The sequence below is a fragment of the Populus trichocarpa genome, chromosome 9 (assembly GCF_000002775.5).
Source record: "Populus trichocarpa isolate Nisqually-1 chromosome 9, P.trichocarpa_v4.1, whole genome shotgun sequence".
Taxonomy (NCBI): Eukaryota; Viridiplantae; Streptophyta; class Magnoliopsida; order Malpighiales; family Salicaceae; genus Populus; species Populus trichocarpa.
Genome location: NC_037293.2, coordinates 3308253 through 3330204, shown reverse-complemented (window position 1 = coordinate 3330204; position 21952 = coordinate 3308253). Strand labels below are relative to the sequence as shown.

At 33.1% G+C, this 21952-nt stretch overlaps 3 protein-coding genes across 3 annotated transcripts; 1 reads left to right on the top strand and 2 right to left on the bottom strand.

The window, feature by feature from the left end:
- Positions 1–2828: 2828 nt before the first annotated feature.
- Positions 2829–6987, bottom strand: LOC7488180 (proteasome subunit alpha type-3). The gene is made up of 10 exons (XM_002314205.4): positions 6760–6987; positions 6579–6618; positions 6410–6493; positions 5589–5662; positions 4868–4954; positions 4683–4767; positions 4526–4572; positions 4146–4211; positions 3602–3692; positions 2829–3097 (listed from the first exon to the last, which is right to left on the bottom strand). The coding sequence occupies exons 1-10, from the start codon at positions 6861–6863 to the stop codon at positions 3026–3028; spliced, it is 750 nt and encodes a 249-aa protein (XP_002314241.4). The 5' UTR covers positions 6864–6987; the 3' UTR covers positions 2829–3025.
- A 5277-nt stretch (positions 6988–12264) lies between these two features.
- LOC7490761 (probable serine/threonine-protein kinase PBL2) lies at positions 12265–16872 on the top strand. Its single transcript, XM_006378933.3, has 6 exons — positions 12265–12529; positions 13621–13946; positions 14046–14181; positions 15035–15171; positions 15263–15386; positions 16106–16872. The coding sequence occupies exons 1-6, from the start codon at positions 12463–12465 to the stop codon at positions 16501–16503; spliced, it is 1188 nt and encodes a 395-aa protein (XP_006378995.1). The 5' UTR covers positions 12265–12462; the 3' UTR covers positions 16504–16872.
- Positions 16873–17956: 1084 nt separating this feature from the next.
- LOC7489304 (RINT1-like protein MAG2L) lies at positions 17957–21792 on the bottom strand. The gene is made up of 4 exons (XM_002314206.4): positions 21295–21792; positions 21113–21211; positions 20146–20264; positions 17957–20043 (listed from the first exon to the last, which is right to left on the bottom strand). Exons 1-4 carry the CDS (start codon positions 21614–21616, stop codon positions 18067–18069), a joined length of 2517 nt encoding a protein of 838 aa, XP_002314242.2. The 5' UTR covers positions 21617–21792; the 3' UTR covers positions 17957–18066.
- Between the last annotated feature and the right edge of the window lie 160 nt (positions 21793–21952).

Below are 21952 nucleotides of genomic sequence, written 5' to 3'. Positions count from 1 at the left end.
TTATAAAAAAACTTTTACCATATTATATTATCTGAAACTATACCATTGAAAACTTTTAATATTAGCAGTATTAACATGTTTCATGTGGTGATTGGAATTATGGTTTAATTGTATTTTTAAAAAAATATATGTTTTTATGTTTTGGATAATTTTGATGTGCAGATATAAAAAAAATTAAAATAAATATTATTTTGATATATTTTCAAGCGAAAAACACTTTAAAAAAACAATATCTATCACACTCTCAAACAAACATTTAAAAAAGTAACATTGAGGGGTGTAGCTCAACTGATTAGACTCTAGGTTTGCTCCCTAGAGATCACAAGTTCGAGTCCCACAAATCTCAGGGCTACTGGAGGTTTACATGGTCATTAACTTCAGGATCCGTGAGATTAGTTGAGGTGCGCGCAAACTGGCTCGGACACCAACATTAATAAAAAAAAAAACATTTAAAGAAGTAAAAGAAATCTACAACTCGGTTATAGATTTAATTAGATTTAATAAGTTAATTTCATTTAATTATATTATTAAAAAACTATAATAATAAATAAACCAAATCAAGAAAGAAAAACAAGAACTAGCAAACTCATGTATGTCCTCCAAACCCTATAAACCTAATCATGCTAACTGGTAACCCAATTCTCAAACCAACCAAATATTTGAAGGATGAAACTAAAAAAATATATATTTAATCTTAAAAAAATAACTAAAAAAATTCAAGTCAATCCAAACTAACCCGACAAACCTACAACCTAGGTCATGAGACCATGATAACCTCGGAAAAATAAAAGCAGAAAAAACCACAAAGCTTAATTTTCCAACTAATTCAATGTTAAATGATGAAATTGCAAAAAAAAAAAATCAGTGTAAAAAAAATTGATATTAATCCAGGTTAACCTTTCAAATCCATGATCTAAGTCATGAAACTAGAATCATCCCATTAAACAAAATCACAAAGCCTAGTTAAAGCCTCATCACTACTCCTTTGCCGACATGCATTGCCTCGCCTAAAAGCTTTTGTCGTGTTGTTTTCAACGCCATCAAAAAGCTAGTGTTAGGTCGTTGGAGAAAGCTGCGAGTGCCGCTAGAACATAATAGCTTCCTTTACACCCTAGCGTATGTGATGCATGCACTAGTCAAGTTGTCCTATTCGTAAACTTTAACCTACCATGTTTATTTTAGTTTTAATTTTGATCTTTTGAGGCTTAATTATTTTATATCAACAAAATTTTATTTTATTTTACCAAATTTATTATTAACCAAACACCATAGTTTTTTCTTGATATTATGACATCCTCATATTTAGACCATCACAACAAAGATCAAATTTAAAAGAAAATTAAGTGACCTGAAAAAAAAAAACAGACATGAAAATCAGTCTTTTTAAAAAAAAGGAATGAACATTTCTTTAAGTTTCAAGTTCGGACCTCAAAGATCTAATTTTATACATACGCTAATATTTTTGTTTTGATGGCGAGTTTACTTGAGATATATATAATATTAAATGTTTATAAACAAAAAATCCATGTTCACTAATCTAATAATTTTGTACACGAGTCTTGAAATCCCTAGAGGTTTCTCCTTCCAATCATGGTCTTCTGGGTAAATCTTCAATGACTGAATCAGACTTTCTAAACGCTGTCGGATAGTTAAATGGCAGTGAATCGAGAGCTTTGGAAGTTTGACTAGGAATTCTCCCGCATTGAACACTAAGCTCAATTCTGTGGTAGCTTGTATCCTTTACTCATATTTTGAGGGAAGCAAATCACATGGCTGATCAACTTGCCAAGCAAGGAGTCTTCCACGCAGAGGAGTTCTTAGCATGGCTAGAAATTTGATAGTCTGATCTGAACTACCAGCGTGTGATCTGGTATCTTCAAACTTTTCTCAGGCTTGCTGGATTACTGATCGTCGACATGCTCAAAATCTTGTTAATTTCTTCCAAGTTTTCTGATTAAAAAAAATATATTCTTAGGAATCATAAGGTTATCTTCTATATATTGAATCCTTTTATTAAAACTATTGAATGGAAAATTTATAAGACTTGGGGGGTAAAATCAATACAAAGATTTATTTAGGATAAAATCTGAAACTAGATGTCTAGTGTTGGGATATTTTTTTAAGATTTGTCCAAGAAATGAAATAGAAGAGGGAGAGACCACGAGAAATGGAACACTTGTTGCTTGAATTATTATTTTATAAGATTTTGAATTTCAAATTCTCCTTGAATAAGTTATTAGTCTTTGTTTTAAGGCTTACCAGGTACTAACTAATTCAAGAAGTCAGTACTATAACAAGTTCTTTGTATCAAATCTCATGTTCTTTCATTTATGGTATACAGTATGAAGGTGAAACAAACAAACATGGAAGAGGACCTGCTATCTGGGATACTTTTACTGAGAAATATACAGGTGTGTGTGTGTGTGAGAGTGTTTATCAATCTGTCAGAAGAAGATTATGATTAACATTTACATGCGATCATATGAATCAATATGAAAGTACTTCAAACCTCTCAATTTGGACAGATTAGATCATATACTTCCATTCATTTATAAGTTTCAATGCGCTTCTAGTTTGGATAAATTAACTATTTATTATCCTTCCCCATTTTTGTTGATCAAACATCTAGATGGATGATAAGTTAACCATTTCTCCTCTCCTTCCACTTTTCACAATCCATCCTTTCTCTGACAAACACACCCTTAGATGAGACTTTCCCTATAACAAACAGAAATCAAAACTTATTTTCACTACTTTCCCCTCATTTGTTAAAAGAAGTGAGCTCACAAGAAAAAGAAAGGATAATGAGAAAAAAAATGACTCCAAACTTTGGACATGAGCAGAGTTTTATGAGGGACCAAATTGGTTTTAAGAAAACACCAATTAAATGCATGACAAGAATTCGTAATAAGCTCCAGGTTGATATTGTGGCCATTCACAAAAAAGATTTCGAATGTAACAATGAGAACCCAATCAAAATAAAATCATCTTATCGATAGTGCCTGGCCTAGCTCAATTAAGCTTTTTAATCAGCATCCATTTCTTCAAGTGCAATCCTAGCTGCAGCCTTGGCTCCCTCTAAGAGCTCATCAGGAACCTGAAGCCCACAGTAAGAACATTTAACACTCGACTCATAGTGTGTAAGAAAACAACATCAAGAAAGAATTATCATATGAACTGGTTATTGGACAAGATGGTCATCATATAGTTACATCATCTTTCATTCCATATTAACAATGCCCCACTTCTCCTTGACGCTGAACTAGTTACAGCAAGAGAAGTCTGGCTTTCACATAAAAATTGCAATGTAGCTTCTAATAATGAAATAAAAAAAACAGGGCTAGTTTCCTTCTACACTACAGCAGACACAGGAACACACAAATTCCAAGTGGAAACTAGGACTAGTGAACACTAGCTTCCTTTTCTTCAACTACAGAAACTAATGTCTCCAAAAATGTCAGGCTGCAAATAACTGTGCCAGTCATGCATTGTAAGTGAAGATTTTATTAAAATAAAAGGTAAAAGTCCACATTTTTATGTTTCTGCTCCAGTATATGATCAATGCATGTGATTACTCAAATTGAGAATGAACCAGAATTACCTTTTGATGCTGTCTCTTTGACTCATCACAAACCCAACTCATTTCAAGTTCGAAGGCCTTGTCCTTTGCTTCATCATGTAACTTGTAAATGCTGATCAAGGGAGAAAGAAGATATCAATACAAAGAATGCACCGCACCCACATGGAAGAGGGGGGATAAGGGGGGGTTCTTCCTCTATTTTATGATTCAATTCTCTGGTTTCTATTGATTTGACAGTTACAAATGCAGATAATGTCCAATAAGAAGGGTTCTTTTCATCAAAATTTGTCTAAATCACTTAAAGTGGTGATTAAGCTCAGCTGTTGAAAGCTATATGAATGCTATTACATCATCTAAAATTTACCAAAGGCATTAACAAGGATTTAAAAGGGAAGGAGAAAAGAGGAGCCAAGGGTTGCCAAACATTGTTGAACCAATAGAATCCTTGCCAAAAGATCCAGACTCGAAAGAAAACAGAGAAAAATATATTGAATGCAGTGATAATTGACAAAAATACATACATGCAAGAAAGAAGAGAAAGAGAATAAGAAATTGGAGCGCTCACATTTTGGCTACTTCAAGGACCCCTTCTCGGCATGTCATTTCAGACAGCTTCAACTTTTCAATTTCTCTGTCCACAGCATCAATTCAATCATTTAAAAGGAAAAAGGAATAAAAACTAAACATTAGCTAAAGGATAATATAAATTGCAGAAATGCAACAACCAATTTAATTTGAAATGAGGCTAACAAAATTAAACCTTTTGTAAAGATTAATTCCTTCAATAAAAATGGTTCCTTTATCAATTGATAAATTGGCTTCAGATGAGAATTATATTCAAAGAGCTGAAAAAATAAATGAACATCGCCTTCTAAATTCCAATCATGTCACAAATCCTTATGATAAAATCATACACTCACCAAACAAAAAACAAATATTACTTACGTTTTAGCAGCCTGCTTCCCTTTCCCTATAGCAGCGCCAAAATATCTCTACATCAAATCAAACAACACAGCATTAGATAAGAAACACACCATGAAACAAAATTAAAAGGGAGAAACATTGCAAAGGAAACAGGCAAAACTAGAACAAATCAACTCACATAGGAGATGCCAGATGGTTCAACCATGTATAATTGTGGTCCATCTCTGTCATAACCACCGAGAATCACCCCACAACCAAATGGCCTGCAGCATAACAACTTTTATGTAGTTTTACTGAAGGCTAAATGGTGGAAAGAACAGATGAAGAAGACATTTCAACAAAAAAAAAAGGAATTTTACTTACCTAAGCCACCAATAGAGAGTGCACAAATGCACATAACTAGCAACACGATCAGCGAGCTCCTTGACAGGAATGGGTTCACCATAAACACTACAAAATCATAATCACACTCAGAATTAGCAAACATGAGGTGCAAGAGATCCACAAGGCAAATTGAATCATGCTACAGCGCCTCATCTCCAATCTTGAACAAAGATAATATCTGAGCAAACAACTGGCAAGAATGGGGATCTTGTGGTGATTGATGACCAAGCATATAGCAGCGGCTTCTAATAGAAATCTTGTCATATTGAACAGATAGCTAAGGCCTTAGACAAACAAGTGCTGTCCAAACACCAACTTTACAATATGTGGTGTCTTGAATCTTGATCCCATACAACTCAAATTAGTTTAACGAAAATTGTAGCAGGCTGAGCTATCATCAAGTTTAGGGTTCACTAACCCATGCTGCATAACAGGGCATAAATGACACATCCTACTGTCCCCAGTCCTGGTAGTTGATCATGGGAAGTTATATGAAGTGCATGCTAATTTTCAGTGACTGGGTCACAACTGAGCCAAAAGCACTCAAAAGAAAAATACTTTCAGCCCTCCAACATCCACTACCAAAAGCCAATCGATTAGGATTTGTAACAATCTATTGGTTTCTATTTAATACTCAAGCAGGCTTCAGAGTAAAAATAACACTTCAACTACAACTACAAGGCATTGTTCAAAAACAAACCTCTGATAATTGGACGCCTCACTTTTGGCACGTGCAACGATTTGTCTACCATCAGCCGCTAAACCAGCAACAGCCTGATATTTGAAATATGAGAGACAGAGAGTTAATGTTTGCTTGCATACAGTTGCACAAACAATACAATATTCTTCATCAAAGTGTTTGATTTTAAGACCAGAACAGTAAACCTTTCCGTATACCTCCTACAGCACATCTTCCCTTGAAATAACTAGAAAGGAACTACTCCCACTCTCTTCTTGTTAAGGAATGCATGAATACATGCTATATGTTCTTCCACTTAAGTTTGACCTAGCCTCTGCGATAGAGTTTTATTGGAGAAGCCAAAATCCCAGCATCACACCTACCAAACTCTTAACTCATAGACTAAGTAAACCTTCTGCGAAACAATAATCATTTGCTTTGACAATGTCTCGTAAAAACCCATCTCCAATCCATTCAAATTAAAAATTGTTTCTTCGTTAATTTCAAGGATGACCCATTACAGCATCAGAATGAAGCCTACTGACCCTAAACAAGACCCAATTTTATCAGGTATGCAAAAAGCGAACTACACATATAAACTGACATTTTAGCTACATAAATGAGCATTAAATCCCATTAGAAATAAAAAACACTGATGTCATGTATATTATCCACGACCACAAATTTGCATTAATTTTCAATATAAATCTTCATCCAAAACAATAAAAAACATCATATTGAGCTCTAATTAGCTGCAAACACTGTAATGAGAAAAAACCCCATCTTTTTTTCTTAAATTTCTGCAACTTTTTACACAAACATAAAAAATGAAAAAGCAGTACCATGCCGGAATGACGATGAACGGTGTGAATTCTCCTATTGGAACCGGGTAACATCATCTTCGACGCTATTAGCTTCTCCACACCCTAAAATTAAACAATTTTATGATTACAATTACAATGAATGCATGTAGAAAATTCGATTTTTCTAAAGAAAGAGATAAATTTATACCATAACAATCCCATCTTTGCACTTGATGCCAATAACAGTACTGCAAGAAAAAAAAAACCTAGTATGAACAAAATAGAAGAAAACCCCTAAATACTGTAATGCTAGTAAAACAACACAAAGCAAGAACATTGGTCTACAAATTTAAAAGTATTAAGAAATTTTAGAGAAAAAAAAAGAAGACCCGCTGTTATCGACGGCTTTAGCAGCGTATTCGATCTGAAAAACACGGCCATCCGGCGAGAAAGTAGTGACGGACAGATCGTAGCCTGTTCCTATGCTGCTCATCGCTCAAGCTTTCTTTTTAGATAATTTTCTTTAACTTCTTTCTATCTATCCAGTGGTTTTGGTGTTGTTTTAAGAAGAAATGTTTTCTTCGATCTCAAGACAGCACAGATCGAACATGGCTGCCTCAGTGTTGTGTTTCTAAAGCACGGTGGGTTTTGGGTTTGGGTCATGGGCTGGGTCTTGTTGCCCAATAGAGTTATGGACAGCCCATGGTTTTTATTCTTAGCCACAATTTTTGAGGTCCAGCTTTTTTTTATTTGTCAGATAAAAAATTGTTTGGCTAGTGATGTAGTTTTGTTTTTGGTTTTTTTTACTAAACTCCGTGTATAATTATATTCTAATTCTTATTTTGTATAAACTAAACTAAAATATTTTTTATTTTACATAAAAAACTCATTTCACAACATTTTTAATAAAAACACTAATTTTTTAAAGAAATTACAATTAAAAATATTTTTTAAATCACAACTATAAAAACCATAGTTTTAAAACTCGAACCGGCCCGGCAAGTCGACTCGGCTGACTTAGGGCTGGAACCAAACCGGGTTTAAGGAAAGTCAAAAGCTCGATTGCAAACCGTTGACTATTTTTTTAAACCAAAACAATATCGTTTTGATTTATAAAAAAAATTAGGGTTGATCCAATTTAAACCTGGTAATCCAAGCAAAACTTATGACTTAAACCTTGAGTTGGATTGGCTATCGAATCGAGTTTAAAAACTCTAATAAAAATTACCACGATATAAATGCTCGAAAACAATGAAGCTACATATAGCATAGTTTTCAGACCCGACCCGGTTCAAGGCCCGGGTTCTAGGTTTCGACCAGGTCAATTTTTTAAAAAAATTAAAACGATGTCGTTTTAGTAAAAAAACAAAAATCAACAGGTTGCAATAGAGTTTTTGACCGGATCTTGCCGGGTTACACCGAGTGTTTTTTTTTATTTTTTTTAACTCGGCTTGATTTTAGCCCTGGATTGACCGGATGCTCGATCGACCTGCTAAGCTAAACCGGTTTCAAAATTATGAAATATAGCACATGGAAAGACAACAATCCAAGGTGAGAAAGAAAATTAAAAAATGGTAGGGTGGGACCTATGGTTGTAATAAGATTATATACACACGTATGTTTGGTCAATGCCATGATCGAATGGTTCATTGACCAATTTGCAAATCAAAGGGATGATGACACCGCCAGATAATGAAAATGAACACACAGCTTTGAAGTCAAGGGCACAGCCCCCCTGTCCCCTGCATGGACCGGACTGATTGAAACCTGAATAATAATAATATTATTATTTTTTTGACGATCAGGTGATCTTACGGCGAAAAATAAATAAATAATTGCCTGCTCGTGTATTCCTGACTGTTGAATATTCGGTTTGATTTCTTTTTTTTTTTAATTTGCTTTTGCCTTTTAGTTTTGTAATATTAGCTAAGGTTACATTGCACCTGTGACTCCAAGTTAATTTGCAATGCAGGAAAAGAAACTATACCATAAAAGAGTTGACAAATATATGGACTTGCAAAAAATATTGTTAATGTTAATTAAAAACTAAAACGAGACGATAAATTTATATATAAATATTTGACTTGGTTATGTGGATAGCTTTTTTGTTTTTTTATTTAAAAAAAATATTGTAAAAAAAGATAATTATTTAGATTCTAGAAAATAATTTTTTTTATCAAGAATTTGTTTTTTATTAATTCTTTTGTTAAAAAAACCTTTTTTTATCGGCAGTATGGTTTATTGAATAAAAAATAAAGGTAATTAAAATATAAATTAAAAGAATCTATTGATTTGAAATAGAGAATAAAACATGTATCTCTCTAATCGAAACTTTTTATTTATTTATGTGTTTTAAAAAAAAATAAAATAAAACATGTCTTTTTTAAGAGGTATTGTTTTTTAAAATTAAAACTTATAATAATATTAAAAGAAATTTAGAATAAAAAAATCATAAATCAATAATTTAGCTGCGAAATATCAAATAAATATAAGATGTGAGAAAAAAATATAAAAAAAAACACAATAAAAATAATTAAATTGATATTTTATTTTCACTAAATGTTCATGAGGTATTTTTTTTAAAAAAAACGTATTGGGTTCCTATATGATTATTAAAAAATAATCTTTAATATTATAATAAAAACTATAATATTATTTGAAAAAAATATGGTATAATTGGATAATTATTTGAATATATTCATTTAAAGTCAGTCCTATTATAAAATATAAAAAAAATAGATCCATTAAATAAAAAAGCCATGATTTGTCGAGCGGTGCACCTTGCCTAGAACACTTATGCACGCAGGAGTATTTGTTTTTTTTTTTTTTTTTTTTTTTTTTTTTCAAAAATCACGTGGATGACATGTTGTTTATCTACAATATTTTTTTAGCATCGCAGCTAGCTTCCAGTGGTGAGAAAACTAGGGCCCAAATTTTTTAATCCCACAAGTCACGTGGATGACATGTTTGTCTAGGGATTGAAATGGAAAAAATAAAATTATGGACCAAGATATAAAAAGGCCAAGGAAGAGAGACCAAACAAATAAAAAAAAAACTTGAAGGACCAAATTGAACATTTCCTTGCAATTTAAACAAAAAAAAAGTTTGAATAACATTTTTTATCCTTGATCTTTCATTTTAGTTTTTTTAAAAAACAAAACATTAATTTTTATAAAATCATAATCTAAACCAAAAGAAAATAGTAAATAATCTATACAGGAATACCCTTTTTATTTGAAAAAATGGTACAATAAATTAATGAGTAAATTATTAATTAATTATTTTATTTTTATATAATGAATTAAAATAGTCTCTTTGGTATTTAAAAATTAACAAGATTGGTCACCGTAATACACTGCAGGCCAGCCCAAGATTTTAATAATATAAAAAAAAAGATAATCAAGTGATGCAAGCATTTTTAAAGAAGAAAAGGAGACTTTATCATTGACTCAATTAGATTCAATAAGCATATTTAATTTAATAATGTAATTAAAACAATACAACGATGGTAAATAAATCGAGCTAAACAAAAACAATGAAAATGATAATTGAAAAAAAAATAACAGCTTACTAATATTATGGAAGATATCCTCTCAATATTTTTAAAAGATCTTTTTAATCTCATTTGATTATAAAATAAAAAATAAATAAGAATATAATAACCCTATAGAAAGAAAGAAAAATCCAAACTCAATTTTAAACAAATCAAATGTTGAATGGAGAAATTAAAAAAATCAATTTTGAAAAAAACTAACTTGAGTCCACTTGAGTCAGCCTGCCAAATCTGCGACCTAGTCATGAGATCGAGATAACCGATAAAAAGTCAAATTAAATAAAACTACAAATCTCAATTTTAAAACCAACTCAATATTAGAGGATGAAACTAGAAAAAACAATTAAATTTTTTTAAAAAAATAACAAAAAAAACTCAAGTCAACTTACGTTAACATGCCAAGCCTGTGACTTGAAATATGAGATTGAGATAACCCCGTAGAAAGTACAGGGGAAAAGGATCATGAAGCTCAATTTCCAATCAAACCAATGTTGAAGGACAAAATTGAATTTTTTTTTTAAAAAGAATATAAAAAAAAACTAAAATCAAATCGGGCTAATCTTCTAGATCGTGATCTGATTCATGAAGTTCATATTATCTCGTAGAAGGCAAATTTAAAAAAAATCGAAAATGCAAAATCTTAATCAACCAAATACTGATGGATGAAATTGAAAAAAAAATCAATAAAAAAATCTAAAACAAAAAAAATATTAATCAAAAGAATGAGAACTATATTTGACAAAAAAATAAAACCAAATGTTGAGGAATGAAATTAAAAAAAAATCAATTAAGAAGAGGATTTAAAACAAGTAGCAATCAAAAAAAGAAGGATCAAAATTGATCTAAAAACTAAACAAAACTAAATTGTGAGGGACGAGATTGAAAAATAAAATCAATTAAAAAAATTAAAAATAAAAAATTATAATAAAAAGAATGATGAATAAATTTGAAACAAAATTATAAAGGAAGAATAATTTTTATTTTTGCAGAGCAGTGCGAATCCGTGAAGATAAAAAGAAGAAGAAAAAGGGTAGCCATGAGCTTCAAATTAGACAAGCGTCGCCTCACCAGTAACCTCCCGGCGTGAAGAATTCAACACAATGATGGACGACAATGTTAAGCCACCAAAATTCACCTCATACGTTTCTAGAGCACAAACAATAGCTTCCACACGCGCCGCCCAAGTTATCCTATCTATTTACCTAACCCATAATATTTTTTTCGTTTTAATTCTGGTCCTTTAACTCCTAATTAGTTTACATAAACACATATTTTTTTTTAACAAACCAAGTATCAACCAACCATGAAATATTACGAGAATCTCGTATCTAAATAATTAAAATAAATTATCAAATTAAATCTAAAATAAAATTAATATAAAAAGATCAAATTAAAAAAAATTAAGTGGTTGAACAAATAAATTTTCATTAACCCATCAAATTTAATACTAGCAAACAAAAAGGACGTGACATTTATTCAAAGTTCAAATTTAATTTCAAAAACTTTAATTTTTTTAAATTAATAAAATTAAATAATTTTTTTTTTAGTTTAACGTGGGTGTCCGGGCCAGCTTGCGCGTACCTGGAATAATCCCACGACCCCTGAAGTTAACGACCATGTAAGCCTCCAGTGGCCATCATATGAGCAACCACAGGGCTCGAACTTGAGACCACAGAAGGAGTAAACCTCTTGATCCCAAGTTTTTACCACTGGACCACCACCTAAATGATTAATTAAATATTATTTTACCAAACCGATTATCAACCTAGGAACGAAATATCTCCCTTGCATTAATCCTTGCATTAATAGGCCATACACAAGCATAATGACAAATCGCCATGACGAATCCCAAAGAAATGCAGCATTAAAGAACCAAACTAAAATAAAAACAAATTGAGGAACGAAAGTGAGAAGAAAATTGGAAAAAAAAGATATATTAATTATTTTTTAATTTTTAATTAATTAGTCTCTACCAAAACTGATTATGCTGAATTTAATATTATTTTATTTTAAAAAGCATTTTTTTTCTCATCAACATTTACACATTATTTGCTTCTTCTTACATTTTTCTATTTTTCAGAACAAAAAAGAAAGATTGTAAAGGAACATAAAATGAACGAAAGAGACTGTTGAATTATTTTTTGGAACTAGAGAGATTATTTAATTTATTTTGTAAAAAAAGAACTAAATAATAATTTACTCATTAATTAATGCAGCAGCCAAGCACTTACCAAGGACGAGCAAAGTACGTGGGACCGTCTCTGTTGTTGCATTGAATTTTCCATTCAAAGAAGGAGGTTTCCTCCATTGACCAGATTACTTTCTGGCTAACTTGCTTGCTTCATCTTCTTCTTATCGTCCATCAAGCACGTATACTTAATATATATTATATTGCCAATGGACCGCCTCCCTTTTCTACATTTTCTTCCTCGTCACTGTTATTTAGACCCTCAACTTCTAAGTCGAGTTTCACAAAGTCTTATTTGCCAGTTTTTGTTCTTCTTCTTCCATGGCAGATTGAAGTAAAGATTATCCAGTTATGGGAAACTGTGTGAGGAAGCCTGTTAAGTGTGCTCATGCTTCTTCCAGTAATTTTCCTCCATCTGGTTAGTCATGATCTTTCTCACTATTCTTGCTAATCAATTCTGGGTTCTTAATTTGTGTTGTATGTCCATAAAGATCACTTTTTTATATGAAAGTTTAGGAATTTATGTCAAAGTGGAGCTGCACATGTTGAGGAACTTATCTTTTTAGCTATAAGTTGAGCTAATTCTCCCTCTTGTTCTGTTTGTGAATAGAAGATGTGAGAGTTTGTTAGTCTTTAGTTTTCAATGGATTTTGGATTCTTGATAGCTGTAGACGTATTGGGGCTATGCTTGTAATCTTGCCATCTAGATGAACGTTCAAAGTTTAGACTAATTTGAAACTAAAGATTTTAAGTTTTTAATGTATCGATTAGAGTGTTTAGGCATCATAAGAGGGTTTAATTGAAGGAACTGTTTCCAAAACACGTTTTCCACTGATAATATAGTGTGTGTTGCAATAAGTGGGCTAAGAAATGCTACAAAAATGTGGAAATTTGAAGCAATGTTGATTCCTAATGCGAAGGATATTGATGGGATAGTGATTTAAGTTTGGTTGATTTAATGGAGGTTAGAAACCCAAAGGGGGTGAAATGGCAGAGGAGCAAACTAGTAAGCTTAAGGTCACCGGTTTGGATTCCCACTTCAGCTGGCCACCCATTGCTAAGGCAAAGTGAGTTTAGTTAAGGATGAGGAGGCCATGATGTGGGGTTAATGTGGGTACGATGATATGAGAACCTGCGCTGGATACCTTCTGTCGAATCCAAAAGAGGAGTTCAACTGCATAATTAAATGCAAAGAAAGTAATAGCAGTGCATTTATATGTTTTTGAGACTCAGTTTTAAACTACTTTGGAAGGGTTGTGTAACTGGGTTAAATGGATGCTTAGTGTTCATAAATCTGTTCTGACCGACTTATGTTGATGGGAAATAAGGCCATTGTTCTGTGGAGAGATTGTATCATTACTTCAAACGCAAGGAAGCTGATTCATTTTTTACTTCTTTAGTAATGTTTACTTCTTTGTGGCTGTTCAAAAACACAAGTTTTCTGGTTACCTGCATAGTATCTCAAAGGTACTGATAGTTGCTCTTTTATTTTGCTATCTGTCCTTTCAGGAGCTACAAAGCCTAATGGTGATGCAAAGCAAGTTTCAACCTCTCCTAGCGGGGAATCATCATTTAGAAGCTTGAACAAATCTTTGATTGCATCCAAAGTTGATGTATCTGCACATAGCAATCTCAAGTCCTTTAGCTTTACTGATTTGAAGAATGCCACCAAGAACTTCCGTTCAGAAACTTTGCTCGGAGAGGGAGGTTTTGGGTGTGTTTTCAAAGGATGGATTGACTTGAACACATTTGCTCCAACCAAACCTGGAAGTGGAGTTATTGTTGCAGTCAAGAAGCTCAAGCCAGAAAGCTGTCAGGGTCACAAGGAGTGGCTTGTATGTATATTGGACCCTCTTATAGCTGTTATTTTTCCATTTGACCTTGCAAACCTATATTTGAACTCATCTTTGTGCTCGGTGCTTTAAATTTGGCAGACAGAAGTAACCTATCTCGGTCAGCTTCATCATGAAAATCTAGTGAAACTCATTGGGTATTGTTCCGAGTCTGATAATAGACTTCTAGTCTATGAATTTATGCCGAAGGGAAGTTTGGAGCAACATTTATTTAGAAGTAAGTAAATTTAATTTTATCGATTTATTTCTTCCCAATTTCCTTACATGTTTAGGTATAATTTTGTTTATCTCTGTATTACAGTCCATCATGAATAGTATATGTGTTTTATCATAAAGTGTGTCTAAACGTACTTACATGTTTATGTGAATGCCATTGCTTATAACAGGGAGAGGGAGAGGGAGGGATACTGTCCTTATCTTATATGCTTGATGAATAATTTTTACCCACATTTTAGGCTCTTTTGTGTTGGGATTGCGAGGTGTAATGCATGAACAATTGGATGAAGATGATGAGGATTGGATTGAAGGGAGAGCGGAAAAATTCTTTGAAGAATTTAATCTATTTCTTAGTAATAGGGAAAAACATAGGTGAACATTGCAGGAGGAAATTTCAAGGAGTTACCTCATTTAGAGAAGTAAGCTTCCTTTTTTTTGACGTTTCAAGGGTCATATAGGAAACTATTGCACGGTGATTCCTAAAGATATTGAATGCTCTTAAAATCGTAGTTCATATTTTGGAAGCACTTGTGTTTCCATATGCCTGAAGGTGATTTCTGAATGATACATGATCTTAGGGGGAAGCAATGACATTGAAGTAAAATTGAAGAAAAAGAAAAAAAATAACTAAGCTGAAACTCATGCTGTCAACTTGTTTGTTTAATGTGGCTTGTTGCTCTTCTGGTGAGTGGAATAGGACCCTTTCTTCTATGAAACAAGTGATCATGGGCTTGTTTTAGATTCATTTTAGATAATAATTTTACTTTTCCCATGATGAAAAATTTCTATGAATGACTATTATTGATACTTTTCTACAAAACTAATAATAAATAAAACAATCTCTCGCCCTGCAGAAGGTGTTCAGCCTATCACTTGGACTATGAGAATGAATATTGCAATTGATGTAGCAAGGGGGTTGTCCTTCTTGCATGGGTTGGATGCCAATGTAATCTATCGCGACTTGAAGGCATCCAATGTTCTACTTGATTCGGTATACTGAAACCTCATGAATTTGTACTTGGGTATCAGTAAAGAGTACCTCTACATCCAGAAGGCTGATGGATTTTTGATTTTTTTTTCAGGATTATAATGCTAAGCTTTCAGATTTTGGCTTAGCAAGGGATGGCCCTACTGGAGATAACACACACGTGTCAACCAAGGTTTTGGGAACTCGGGGCTATGCTGCGCCGGAGTATGTAGCCACAGGTCAGTCGACTTTCTGTTGCATATGATTTAGTTTTCCATGGTAAATGGATCGTCTTTAGGAGAGTTTAATAATTAAATTCATTAGGATGAACTCAAAAATGCTGGACTACTACTATTTTGTAGATTCTCAAAATAGTGGGGAATTCTCCACATTTGCTCCATGCATCTGTTCCCCTATCTCTTGCACAACTAGTGGATATAATAAATGATAAAAGATGGGTTTACCATCAGCTCACAAGCACTGGATATGATCATTATTGTTGTCATTGTTGTTGTTGATGCTGTTAATAATATTTGGAGAAAGATAATGATTGGTAGGTAAAATTTAATAAGCTCTAGTTTGTGCAGTTGACTCTCCACAAAGAACAGAAAGAAAGTTTGTTCAGTTTTTCTATCCATAGGATAGTATTCCAATTTTGAATACAAAATGTAAACCATGAATTGAGGGTTTAACATCTGTTAGTTTTTTCCATTTGTTTTAAAAGTAGATATGTTCTTTAGATTTAGGCTTTGCGGAATGCGGGTGCAACCGCAGCCGCGCTTGGTTCCCAAACGGGCACTTAGTATAAGCAAGTGCTATTTAGCCAAATTTTTATATCTTAATGTAACTACTCTGTCCTTTTCGATTTCCCTTGAAAAGGAAAATTGAAAAGTGGAAGCAAATGTTTTAAGTTTTTTAACCACCTGCTCTTTCTCATTAATTGTTCCAAACCAAGCAGGTCATTTGACCCCGAAGAGTGACGTGTACAGCTATGGTGTTGTCTTGTTAGAGTTGCTATCAGGCCGAAGGGCAATGGATGAAGAGAGAGGCGGTTTTGACGACGAAACCCTGGTGGATTGGGCGAAGCCTTTCTTGATTGACAGTAGGCGAGTTTTGAGAATCATGGACACTAGACTGGGTGGACAGTACCCTAAGAAAGCAGCCCAAGCAGCGGCTGCACTCGCGTTACAGTGCCTGCACACAGATCCCAAGAACAGGCCACCCATGATTGATGTTCTAACAACTTTAGAAAAACTCATCACATCAAAGGACATCCCAAGAACAGCACGTCCAGTTAAGCTGGATAATCATGGGATCAAGCCTATGAACAGCTCTTACAGGATAACCAAAACATAAGCAAATCTATAAACTATCCTTTCCTTGTAACCTATTTTTGATATCGCTCTACTCAGGGCTAGTTAGATGTATGAAGTTGCACCTGAAAGTATGAGGATCTGTAAATGGCTAGAAGATGCATGATGCAATAGTGGAAGCGCGTGCATGTCTCTCATCTCTGTGAAGACTAGTGTCATGGACAAAGACAACCGGCTTAGCTATTTGTAAAATGTACTTGATTATTTAATTTCATTTGTAGGAGGATGGCGTTGTGGAAGAAAATTATAAAGTGAGGGTCATTTCCTACATTTCAGCCCGTTTGGGCTGTATAAATTTTATGTTTTCTTGGATTATTGTAATTAAGACCTGTTTGGGAAATTATTTTTTAAATTTTCTAGTGTTTTTTTACTTTTAAAATTAGATGATAGAAAATATTTTCTAATTAAAGAAAATTTTAGCTCGATTTCAAATGTTTTTGGAAAATACTTGTTAAAAAATATAAAAAATATATAAAAAAATATCTTGTTGATTGTTAATTATATTATTTTTAATCTTTTAAATGTTATATATATTTTTTTGAATTATTTATTTATTTATTTGATTTCATCTTCTAAAATTTGATTTTTATATTAATTTTGGTTTTTATTTTTTTATTATATTTTTAATTGAAAATTTTATTTATAAAATTTAATTCCTATTCTTTTAATTATTATTTATTTAATTTAAAATAATTTATCAAATTAGATTTTTTTTTCAATTTCTTTTTCTTTTAACTTTTTTATCTAACAGATTTGATCTTTATTTTTTTTTTATAATTTATAAAATTTGATTTGATTTTTTTTTTCTTTTAACTTTTTTATCCGTCAAATTTAGTTCATATATTTTTTTAATAAACTTGAAAAAAAATTAAAATATTAACAAATTATTTTTCATAATATGACCAAACACTTAAAAATATTTTTTAATTTATTTTTTATAATACTATTAAATATAAAAAAAATAATTTATTTTTCAAGAACTTACTGTACATGAAAACCATTTTTTTTTAAATACTCTCTAACAAGAGCTGATAACATAATCCACGTATCCACAAATCCCTGTGGAAAAAATAAATGTGAAGGCACTTTATAGAATAGTTTCAATATAAATCCTGGAATCCATTGAAAAACTTGTTATCTCATGAAATCAAAATAAAAATAGAGACTAGATTACGGAACAGAAGGCTCTTTTTCTTTTTCTTTTTTCTTTTCTTTCTTTCCAGGTTCACCATGACAGATAACCTGCAGTGGCAACCCATCTTGATGGCTCAATAGAACAATGCTCAAATTTACCAGATAGTACCAGAAAAGGCAGGGTCAAAGAGTTATTACCCGATTCTCAACAAGAGTAACTCTCTGGTTCGACCACTGAAGATTGTGAACAAAAATATTACAAGGATCAAGAGCTTGTATATCCCCTGATCACATGCAGCCAGTTCATCCAAATTTATTGTTTCCACACAAACCATTAGCAAAATGATTCAGAGAATGTACAACTATATTACTAATCTTTATGAATCACATTGCGTTGATCTTAAGGAAAAAATCAAGACCAAGATCTACACCTTCTATTACTCAAAACTTTGTCAACTTGATCAAAAGATAAGTGTGAAATTCCTAGAGAATGCAAGCATTTTGTCCCATTTTTATTTTTGGACAAAGCTACTAGCAAAAGTTTTGCTTCTTCCTTACTCATTTTTAACAGCTTAAGAATTTCTCTAATACTAGGGAAAAAAGCTTCAGGGCGAGAACAAAATGGTTGAAAAACATGGAACAATGCTTGCATATCAGAATCAAACTGATTGATCCCTTCATTAGAAAATCGAATACCACTTGTGAAAATGCTGCGAGAAACAAATTGATCAAGCGCATCAGCAACACTTCTCCATAAATCCAAGAAGTCTTTCGGGTTGAGACCCGTCTTACCAAGATGAAGCTGACTTTTCAGAGCATCCAATGCTTGTACAATGCCAAATGATACTGCTAAATCGGTGACTGCTGGAACTCTATTTAAATTCACATATCTCTCTTGCACAAAAAATCTCCCATTTTGCAGATATTCCCAGGAAAGGGTTTCAAAATGATGAAGAAGAGCAGTGATTATCTCCATGAGCCAGTTAGTCATAAGCTCTTCCAAACTTTTGATTTCTTCCCCAAAGAAGCAACTATCACCCAAAACCTCATTATTTCCATCAATGTCAAAATCCTTTTCAGCAATTCTCATCTCTAAAAAGTTAACATCATCACTCCACTCTTGCAGTTTAGATTCAATATATCTAGCAGCATTGATTGATCCACATACCTTGATTAAGGAGGCATCCATATTTTCAAGAGAAAAGTCAGTATTCTTGCACCGCAAGACCAATCCATTAAGAAAATACCAAAAGAATCTCGCTGCAGTTGATCTGATAAAGCGAATACGGTGTTGAAGAGAAGGCAAAGTTTGGCATCGTTCAATCATCTCCCAGGCTATTTTCAGGGCTGATTCTGCTACTATTGGAGCTTTATGGTCTCCTCTAGAAGAGAGTACAAAATGTTTAGATTCTGTACCAACTACAACATCACATTCCTCCTTATCAATTATCCAAGCTCTTTCATCTTTCAGTACAGGTTTTATTTTCTTCCATGCATCCTTCAGCTCTATTGTAGACCAAATCTTGAGCCACTCTGGCCTATCACAAAATATTGTTAACACTGACAGGCCTCTGGAGAGCCCTTCAAACCTTTTAGGCTCCTCTAAGAAGAAAGGAGTTTCTGAGCTTAAAAGTGATTGCATCCGTTTATCAAAAGAAACAATATGGTCTATCAAATGAAGCCATGATGTACTTACTTCTGATCTAACTTGTTTATCCTTGTATCTTTCAGCATGAACAGAAAAAACGCTTTTTGCTAGAAACCCGGAAAGCATCTGGACCATTGCAGAAACCCACGCTTCTTTAGCACTGCAGCTCCTCAACCTTGCTTTGTCAATCAAAGGCTGCAAAACATCATCTACTCCTACAATAAAGTCTTTTGTAATCTTATAGACAAGAGCAAAAATAAGTTCAGGCTGCTCAGCCCATTTAGAGAAGTGGTATTCCATTCGTGATGCAATGGGAGAAACTAGTTCATCAATGGCCCAAAGCCCTATGCCACACTCCCTTTGTTCGATAATGTTATGCTGTCGATCTTCCCTTCGTCTCTGCAGATGCTGCAAAGAACAAAGAGCTAAAAATGTTTGAGAATAACATTTACTTTTGTCTCCTTGCATTAAAACCAGTGGATACGAAAGGCCAGCAATATCCCCACTGTCTATTTTTGGTGTTAGAAGTTTGGGCGGCCAGCCTAGGGAAGAAAGAAGAGCCCGGTGATCAGCAAGAACTTGTGGCCGAACAACAACTAAAATTTTATCAACTCTAGCATCAACAGATTCCAAAAGACGATGCCACTGAGCTTGAAATTTCTTAATGTTAACCAATACTTCCTCAATGTTGTTCATCGTTTTTATGGCTTCAAGTATCCTTTCTAGCTTTGGTCCAAAGTCCTGCATACCAATGCATTAAAGATCCATGTTTGACTTGCCTATTAATATACAAATCCAACAAACATTCTGGAATGATAAGAAAACAGAGATTAGAGCCATTACCATTGACTTCAAAGAAGTTTGGCGCTTTTCTGAAAACAAATTCCGAGCATGGAGACCACCGACACAGAAAACCCCATCTTCAAGATCTCCAACCAGAGCTTCCAACTGCAAGGCAGTATCTGAGACAATTTACAAGAAAGCTTAGCAAAACTATATTGCAAAAAGATCTAAAATTAAAATTGACAGGCCTAGCCATGAAGTCAATCAGCAAATCCATATATATAGCCTACACATATTACTGTCATTGATGAATGAGGAAAAACAAAGAAGCATAAATATATAGATATGCATATCCATAATTTGAGAAACCCGAGAAGTTTAATAACAAACAAAGAATCTATTTGACAGTAAAAAGCACAGTACAATAACAAAGGCCAAAATATAACCCTTCTTGTTTTAAAAAAACTAGAATTAATTACAATTTTGTCGAAGAACCTGCATGCAATATCAAGTGGTTCCAAAGTAGCTTGGTTATTACTTCAAAGACGGTGACAGTCATTGCGGAACTTCAGGAACAATTCAGGAAGTAGTAGCAGAATATGGATGAAATTTTAGACCAAGGCAAACCTGTTTGCACTAATTGGTCCCATGCTGCATTAAATGTCATGCTATATCAGAATCTAAAGCAACAAATCTCGACCGGTGCTCACCAGATATTTATACTCTAAACCACCCAAATTTAACCCAGAAGGAGATTTGATGTAGCAAATATATGGAAATATTCAAGAAACATCGCTTGAACATAAATGAACAAAAAACATGGTGCCCTGCAGATTTTGATTCAATTAAGCCAAGCCTTGACTTAAATCCTACTCCATTAATAAACTTTTTAACCATCAGAAAAGGGAAACAACCACAATTAGCAAATTTATAAAGTGGTAAAGAACCCATCAAAGAATATTAATCAAAAAGCAAATACACAAAACATAAAGTAGCATAAAAAATAAAATATTAACTCAAAACCCACCAATATATTTCAGTATATTTTCAATTCTTTGAACCTGTTTAGCAAGTTTTGGGATCTCCTCAACCAGAACCTTCCCTACTTTCCATGAACCAATCCCATCTACAAAATCGACAACAAAAAAACAATCAAGAAACTATTAAAAAACTTTAACTCAAATACCATTAACAGAGAGAAATACTAACATTGAGAGGTTTGGAGACTCAGATTTTCCAACATGAAATTGACTTTGGAAAGTGATGATTTAGCACTAAACGAGCGAGAAATCCACGAAACAGCCAGTTCGGTGAGTTTTCTCCGTAAGTTCAAAAGATGGGCATCGAAATTGGAGCGTTCTTTTGTTAAATCAGATAAGAGGAGAGGAGCCCTGACGAGTAGATCTTGATGGGTTACTAAATTTTGATCAAGAAACTGTATGTTCTGTGAAGAGAGCTCACTTCTTCTGGGCAGAACTTGAAACGGTAGCTGTTGTAGTGGTGGTGGCGTAGGAGGAGGAGGAGAATCCATTGTTAGTGTCAAAAAGTGTGTCGAAGAATATGCACTTCGCGTTATCGTAACTCAAGTTTTCATGTCAGTTTCAGATCAAAGTGAGAGACACGGAGTCACGGACAATTATAATTATCAGTACGACTCAGTTCGAGTTCAAGGATTGGATCATGGTTTTGCTGAGATAATGTGGGGGTCGATGGTCCCCTAAGATCAACTCAAAATTGCTTCAGTCTTTTTTTTAAAAAAAATCAAAATTGTTTCAGTTTCTTTTTTTTTTTAAAAAAACAACAACTTAAATAACATTGTTTACGATAAATTTAAAAAAACTAAAACAATATTTTTTTGATTCTTTTT